The following is an 8,246-nucleotide window of genomic DNA, read 5'->3' as shown; positions in this document are numbered from 1 at the left end:
CATAGTTACAGGGAGAGAGAGAGAGAGTACTCAAACAAGTGAACAACGTCCTAGAGAGAAAGGCCGACGGCGACAAGGATGCAGCGACAGGGATGCAGCAACCAAGATGCGGCGACGATGATGGGGTCACGGCTCACAGGGTCAAGGTGATGGAGGCAAGGGCTTAGGGTTTCTGTGTTTTCTCTAGCCGCAGAGTAATGAGAGAGAGAGAGAGAGAGAGAGAGAGAGGGGGGAGGGGGATGTGTATAACCGGGTATCAAAACGGTGCTACCGATTATTATTAAAAACAAAAAGATCCAAGTACCGAGTTGGTCTAGGTTGAAACCGGAATCCGATTTTTCGAGTTTCGGACCGGGCCTGAGAAAAAATCTGGCCCGGATGAACAATCCTAATGGAAAGGAGAGGGAGGCTACGCGTGGGGGCAATTGGAGATAGCTAGCTTGCTCGCCGGCGTGAGGGGATGCCAATGGTGGTGGCGATGAGGCCAGGAGGCATGCAGCGGTGCCGAGCTGGGCCATGGAAGAATAGGGCGAGAGAGGGGGAAGGCGTACATTGTATGCGTGAGGGAGAGGGAGGAGAGAGAGGGGGGAGGGAAAAGTGAGGAAGAAAGAGAGAGGGTTTGGGCATTCAATCTAGTCCCTTCGTCTTGAGATCCTCAAAACGATCTAACGTGGAGGATTAAAACACTGATTTAAAAATACGTAAACATTAACTTAATTAAAAGTATTAAGAAGAATTAAGATAGAATATTATTTAAACTAAACTTTAGTTTATAAAATAATATTCTTTCATCATTAATAAAATGATGAAATCTTATTTAATATCTTTAAAGAATAAAATCATTTAATTCAATTAAAACTTTCAACATAATTTAAATCTTATAATATTTTAAATAAAGAAAATCATTTTAATAATTAATATTAAAATAATTTCTGACAATTATAATATTTTTAGAGCTCTTCAAAATATTATAATTGTCGTATTTAAAATTAAGTTTAGTTCAATAATATTGAAAATATTTATATTTTCAATGCATTTAAAACACTGAGCATATTTTAAAAATTATATAGTATATTTGAAAACAAGTCATCGAAATTCGGCATGCATGACGAAACTCGTAGTCATTATAGAGAAGGGACGGACTGTTGCATAATTTTCGCCCTCAGAATTTACTAACGTCACAAAGAAGAAGTCTTACGTCAGATAAAAAAAAGAACATACCTCAAAAAGAATGAGCGGAGTGTTACACAAAAACAATTCAAACACCCATTGCACACAGTCAATAAACCATCCCGAGCAGTCATAAATCACTTCTATTCACCACATACATCAATCCAAAACACCACACTTTAACATAAATAATTAAAATAACTAAACTTAAAATCACATAAAATTTCTATTTTTTCTGAGCGATGAATAAAAGAGAAAAAGAGAGTAACGTGGCTTACTAGCGTTGGATTCTTTGACAAAAAAAAAAAAACCTACAAACACGAGGGAGGCACTGCTCGGTGGAGGGGAAATACACTGAAAATAAAATGTGTGTGGTTAAAGTATGTGCGTGACTGGGTTAAAAAAGTAGAGTTTATGAGAGCTAGAGCGTGTGCGGGAGTAAGATTCTATGAGAAAAGGAAATATCGTGGGGAGTGCACGAAGGGCAGAGGAAATAAGAGGGCCTGGGTGCACATAAATAAAGGGAGAAAAAATGAGAGTGAGATCGAATAGTGAAATGGAGATTTACCAACGTTAGAAGTGCTGGTGAGAGGGCTCGACGGCCACCCAAAAATCTTTGATCAGATGCAACCACCTAAAGCTTCAAATCTACCCAAAAAAAGAAAAAACAGGGTTAGTGAGAGAGAGAGAGAGAGAGAGAGGCTACCCTTGGTTTACTCCAGAAATTGAAATCTGGGTGCACGAAAATCACTGAAAATCGCAAGAGAGAAAGGATACGAAAGGTCTGCAGTTTAGAGAGAGAGATCGGTTGGGAGGTTTGGAAATGAGGAAGGAACGAAACAAAAACTACACAGGCATGGAAAAAAAAAATCGTGGCAGTTACGGAGAGAAGAAGAAAAAAAAAAAAAGGAAAAAGTCACTTACATAAACGACCGACAGTGTCTGGGATTTCAGTTTATGAAATGCCGTGGGCTTGGGCCAGGCCTTAAGGCCGATTGTTACAGAGCAAGTATGATGAAAGAAGTCAAGGTGGGGTAAGGTCTGAATAAAAAAGAGTAAGGTTGTATTTAGATGTTAAATTGAGTTGAGTTGAGATGATAAAATATTATTATAATATTATTTTTTAATATTATTATTATTTTAAGATTTAAAAAAATTAAATTATTTATTATATTTTATATTAGAATTTAAAAAAATTATAATAATAAATTGAGATAAATTAAAAAGAATTTTACTTTCAAACGAAGCTTAGTGAAAACGTTGACACTTCAGATAGGTGAGGGTTAGGTTAGGTTAGGTTAGGTTAGGTTTTGAATGTTTGAAAGTTAGGTGGTAGGATTAGGGTTTTTTGAGGACCAATTTCAGCGAGGGTCGGTGAGGAAAGCTACACAGAAGGGAACTCATCCGGAGAGAGGGGTTCAGCACTTTTATTACAGCAGACTTATCACGTGGCCGAAAGTTTTAAATTCAGCTACTTTAAGCGGTCATAAAAGGAACACGTGCTGGCTCATTATTTTTTGTGCAAAGTAACTCTATTGAGTTAGTACTTTTTTAAATTTTAATATAAAATATAATAAATAATTTAATTTTTTTTTAAATTTAAAATAATAATAATATTAAAAAATAATATTTAATTTAATTTTTATTTTTTATTTTAATTCAAATCAATTCAACCCAAAGAGTGGCCTGTTTAACATGATCGATAGATGAAATATGTATTTTTATTTTTTTCTTATTTTTCTTTTCATATTTTTTTATATATTTAAATATTTTTTTAAAAATAGATTGGCTGCAACTGCAAAGAGTCAAAGACCTCAGTCGTGACGCAAAGCAAGTTATAACATAAACAATAAAAGAAAATAATTTATACATAATATTTTATATAATTATATTTTAAATAAAAAATATATTTATAAAAAATCTTATAAAAATAACATAATTTTATAAAATTATCCTATTTTATAATATTATTATATCATTACTCATTAATAAAACCATTAAGTAGTAAAATGCTATCACTGTCCCCATATATACAAACAAATGCATATGGATATAAATATTCCGGCCATTGCCCAGTAAAGAACACGGAAGAACCACACCAAAGTTTCTTAACCATGTCCACAGGCGTGCACATAGTGGCTTATCCCTACCCAACCCCAGGCCATATTATACCTCTGCTCGACCTCACTCACCGCCTGCTAACCCGCGGCCTCACTGTCACCGTTTTCGTCACCCCCTCTCACCTTCCTTACTTCGCACACCCGTCTTCTCTCAAACACTTGATTCTTCCTGCCCCTGATATTACGTCTCCTCCGCAGAAGAGGATCGTTGCTACCATGCGCGCTTTGCGTGACCTTCACTATCCTATCCTCCTCCAATGGTTCCGATCTCATTCCTCGCCCCCTGTTGCCATTATCTCGGATTTCTTTCTCGGTTGGACCCAGGACCTAGCGTGCGAGCTCGGTATTCCTCGGGTCGTCTTCTCACCTTCCGGTGCCTTTACGTTGTCGGTTTCATTCTCTCTTACTCGCGATCCAAGGGAAAACGATGATCCGGAGGATATCAACTTCCAGGTTTCGTTCCCGAAACTCCCGAATTCCCCAGCTTATCCATGGTGGCAGATCCCCGGACTTTATAGAAGCTATAAAGGAGACCCAGATACAGAATTTTATAGAAATAACATGCGAGCCAATTCGATGAGTTGGGGAATGGTGTTTAATTCGTTCGTCGATCTGGAGCGCGTTTACTTTACGCATCTGAAGAAAGAACTCGGAAATGATCGGGTGTGGGCCGTAGGACCCTTATTGCCTCTGGAACACCACGAATCCATTGTTAGGGGTAAAGCAAGTTCTGTGCAGTTCCATCATCTCAAGATGTGGTTGGATGCTCGTTCGGACAACTCGATTGTCTATGTTTGCTTCGGGAGTAGTGTGGCATTGACAAGTAGGCAAATGGATGTGCTGGCTGCTGCGTTGGAACAGAGTGGCGTCCAGTTTGTTTTGTGCGTGAGGGTGCCTCATGAAGACGAGCAGCAGCATTCGAATGCTGATCATGGCGTCATTCCCGATGGGTTCGAAGATCGCGTGGCGGGCAGAGGGTTTGTGATAAGGGGATGGGCACCACAGGTATCCATACTGGGCCACCGAGCCGTGGGTGCGTTCGTGACTCACTGCGGGTGGAACTCGGTGCTAGAGGGGATTGCCGCTGGAGTTGTGATGTTGACATGGCCAATGGGTGCGGACCAGTACACGAATGCCAAGTTGTTGGTGGAGCAGTTAGGGGTTGCAATCAGAGCTTGTGAGGGCACTCAGAGCATTCCCGAATCAGCCGAGTTGGCTCGGCTGTTGGCCATGTCGGTTGAAGAGGGTAGGCCAGAGAGGGTCCTGGCCAAGGAGCTGAGTGCCGCATCCCTATGTGCAGTCAAAGGAGGTAGTTCCGATATAAATTTAGATGACTTCATCCAACAATTAGCTGATCTTGGGAAGTGATCAGAGCCAACACTTACAATTCTTTTGTACCCGTAGGCAGTGATATCGGTTCGGTCGGTTTTTTAGGCATGCATATTGGTAGACCGAACAAAACCGATTCATGAATATTCAAATCGAAATGATCGTTTTTTTTTTTTTAATATAGCCGATTCGGTCGGTCAATCAATTTTGATTGATCTAGTCGGATTCAATTCGGTTTTATGCATCGTTAATATTTTTTCCTTTTAATTACTCCATATTGCTGTATGTTATATGAATGGGTGCTGCCAGCTTTGACCACTGGATATGCCTATTAGTATAAAATATACATTTTAAATTTTTTTTTTATATATTTTTTAAACATTTTTACATATTTTCAAAAAATAAAAAATAAAAGTATATTAATACACTAAAGACACTTCTTTAATTATTAAGTAAAAAAAAAAGTAAATACATGAACAGTCAAAATGAAGAGACACAAACTCATAGTTCATACTATCATTTTCCTGTATGAATTAAATTTTATACTTGAATTATTAAATATTTTGTTACAATATTTAGGAATGGGCATCGTGGCTCCACCTCTTGCCACTCCGCCACCCCAGCCTTTCCTAGGCGACGCTAACAACCTAGCCTGCCCATGGGGATGGAGGCCTCCACCCACAGGGGAAATAGGAGGTAGGGGGCATGCTCGGCCCAACCCCGCCTCTCGAACTGGGATTATGCATAGCCCAAAACATATATATATATATATAATTTATATATATATAAAGATTAAATATAAATTGAAAAATGCTCATTTGTGCCAAGATTAGTTGTTTTAAAATTCATTTTGTTCTTGTTAAGAATATGACTGATAATGTGATTCTAAGTATGCCTTTTATATCTCTTTATATCCTTGTCTTACTAAATTTGATGGCATTACTACTAACTCTTTTGGGCAGAAAGTAAAGTTCGAGGTTACATCAAAGTTTGATATTGATACTGATAAAAAAATATCAAGTGGAGAAGAAAGTTCATGTTTTACTAGTTGCCTGTTAGGGATAGGAACATGTGAAATTTGCTTATCTTTTCTACTTATCATGATTCTGCAGAAATTCAAGAGTAAAAAAGTCTGAGATGGCATTTTGAGAAACCTTAATATATTTAATATCAAAATAAATAAATAAAACATTTAAAATAGCTTGTTATCGGGCATAAATATGTTTTGAACCAATATTCTCAACATTTTTTTCTAATATTCTCAACACTTAAAATAGCTTGTCATCGGGCATAAATAGCTTGTCATTGGAGTAGCATGAGTTTGGGCTATGTGATCATGTGATTTTTCATCGGCTTGATGTGACTAAGGGTGCAAATCGATCGGTCCGATCCTATTCCATCATTTTTTTATCGAATTGGACCGAACACCCATACGGACTGGATTGGGGTTTGTCCTGCCTAATGATTTTTTTATTTTTTTAAATCAATTAATAAAAGAAATTTATTTAAAATATTAAATTAAAATTAAATGACTTATTAATGTGTATTATGTAACTAACTCAATAAAAAAAGATTTTATATGGTCAACAATAATAAATAGATGAAAATTAAATTATTAATTTATATAATTACTATATAATTAGCTAATTGATATTATATTTTAGTTAATTGATAGAATATTAACAAGTGTTAATAACATATTTAAAATTTTATATAATAGTGATAGGTTAGATGAAAATTACATAATAAATTGTAAAATTATTATATAAATAATATATATATAATATATTTTTTATTTTTATTTTTATTTTTCATTCGGTCCGGTCCGAGATGGAAAAACCCTACACTGGGACCAGACCGAAACTTTTTAGTCCTCTAAAACATAGACCGAGACCAACCTATCTTCGTCTCAGTCTGGTCCAGTCCATTCGGTTTTTCCGGTCCGAACCAACCGTTTATCACCCATAAATGTGAGTGATTGCGATACACTCAACCTCCAGAACTCTCAATTTAAAAAAAATCTTCCAATGCTCTCAAAAATGAAAAATGTTACTCTCACTGACAGTGGGTCTCGATTGGATCCTCACAATTTTTTTATTAGTGATTAAAAAAGTATTTTTTAATAATATTATGATTTTTCTTTAAAAATAATGTTTAAAGATATAAAAAAATTAATGAAAAAAATTTAAAAAAAATCAACGACAGTTGTATCCTGACAATTTTTTTTCACTTAGTGATTAAGTAAGTATTTTTTAATGATATTGTGAACTTTTCTTAAATATTTAAAAATATAAAAAATGAATGAAAAAAATTAAAAAATAAATGAAATAAAATAAAACTTTTTTGTCCTTATCGGGACTCGTCTCGTGCTACACCCTCAAAAATGCTTTCTTGAAAGAATAATGCTACTATATCATTCAATTTTGCCCTCTCATTTTGACCGTTCATATATCTATCTTTTTTTCTTTTACTTACTGATTAAGGAAATAACTATTAGTATATTGATATTTTTTTATTTTCTAAAGATAATAAAAAATATTAAAAAAAATATAGATTAAAAAAATTAAAAAATAAAATTTTACTCAGACAAAGGTCACTGCTGGACGGCACCCTAGCAGTACTATTCTGAAAACACTAACTACAATAATTTAATTGCGATGTTTGGAAGTATGTTAACATCTCTTGAGATGTGAAAAATACTAAACACTGAACTTAAAGGTTAATGAGGTAGGGGTGGGTAGCGGGGCCCCACACCCGTCTGCCCAACCACCGCATGGGCGGGGCGGGCATCCGTGCTGCAGATGCAGGGGCAGTTGGCCCTACCCGCATCTAAGGCCTCCAGCGGAGGCGGGGACTTGAAGAGGCCCAACCCCGCTCCGGGCTTCCCTCTCTGGGTTTCCCTCGCCCCACTTATATATATTAATATATATATATAAATTATTATGTAGTATTTATATATAAGAAAAAACCCCAGGCATGAAACGAGGTAGTCACACTTTGTTGATTCATGCCTGAGTTAATTTTTTTAACTTAATAATAGATGACCAACGACGTCGTTTGGTCATCTGTTAAGACCCCCCTCATCGGAGGGGCATGATCCGCTCTCCATTGCGGGAGGGGTAGAACAGCCTTCCGCCTAGTTTTCCCCTTTGATCCCAAGGGAATTACGTCGTTCGGACAGTTTGTAACTAGACCTGCACCCACCTGTTGACGCTCACAAGGAAGGTAAGTCTTCGTTTTCGGTTCACCGAGGGCTGACCCACACTTCGTCGCGGAATGGACAAGGCAACTTTTTGGCTCCCTTTGGTATCCCACGGGGGAGGTAATTTATTCGGTCAGCGATGTGACTGGTTCGCTCTTCACTGCGATGGAGGTCGAGGTAAGCTATTTAGGTTGTCAGGGGGCAAGACCCACTCTCGATCGTCGAAGGGATAAAGTGGCCTTCAACCTAGCCCTTCCCTTTGACCCGCAAGAGGTATGTTACACAAGCAATTTGAGATTGGACCTGCTCTCACCCGGTGACATCGCAGGGAAGGTAAACATTAATCAGTTGATGACTTTGTCGTTGCAGATTTCGCTAATCGTAGATTGTCTTGTTGGCATTTTGTTGATAGTACGAAAGTCTGA

At 37.2% G+C, this 8,246-nt stretch overlaps 1 protein-coding gene across 1 annotated transcript; it reads left to right on the top strand.

The window, feature by feature from the left end:
* The first annotated feature begins 3,175 nt into the window (after positions 1–3,175).
* On the top strand, positions 3,176–4,710 carry LOC121243611 (UDP-glycosyltransferase 89B2-like). The gene has a single exon (XM_041141736.1). The coding sequence runs from the start codon at positions 3,180–3,182 to the stop codon at positions 4,656–4,658; it is 1,479 nt and encodes a 492-aa protein (XP_040997670.1). The 5' UTR covers positions 3,176–3,179; the 3' UTR covers positions 4,659–4,710.
* Positions 4,711–8,246: the final 3,536 nt, after the last annotated feature.

Source organism: Juglans microcarpa x Juglans regia, chromosome 8D (genome assembly GCF_004785595.1).
Source record: "Juglans microcarpa x Juglans regia isolate MS1-56 chromosome 8D, Jm3101_v1.0, whole genome shotgun sequence".
In the NCBI taxonomy this organism is placed as follows: Eukaryota; Viridiplantae; Streptophyta; class Magnoliopsida; order Fagales; family Juglandaceae; genus Juglans; species Juglans microcarpa x Juglans regia.
This window is presented reverse-complemented; position numbering and strand designations above follow the sequence as displayed.

Coding starts and splice junctions, on each gene's coding strand:
- LOC121243611 (XM_041141736.1), top strand. CDS start 3,180: ATGCTATCACTGTCCCCATATATACAAACAAATGCATATGGATATAAA.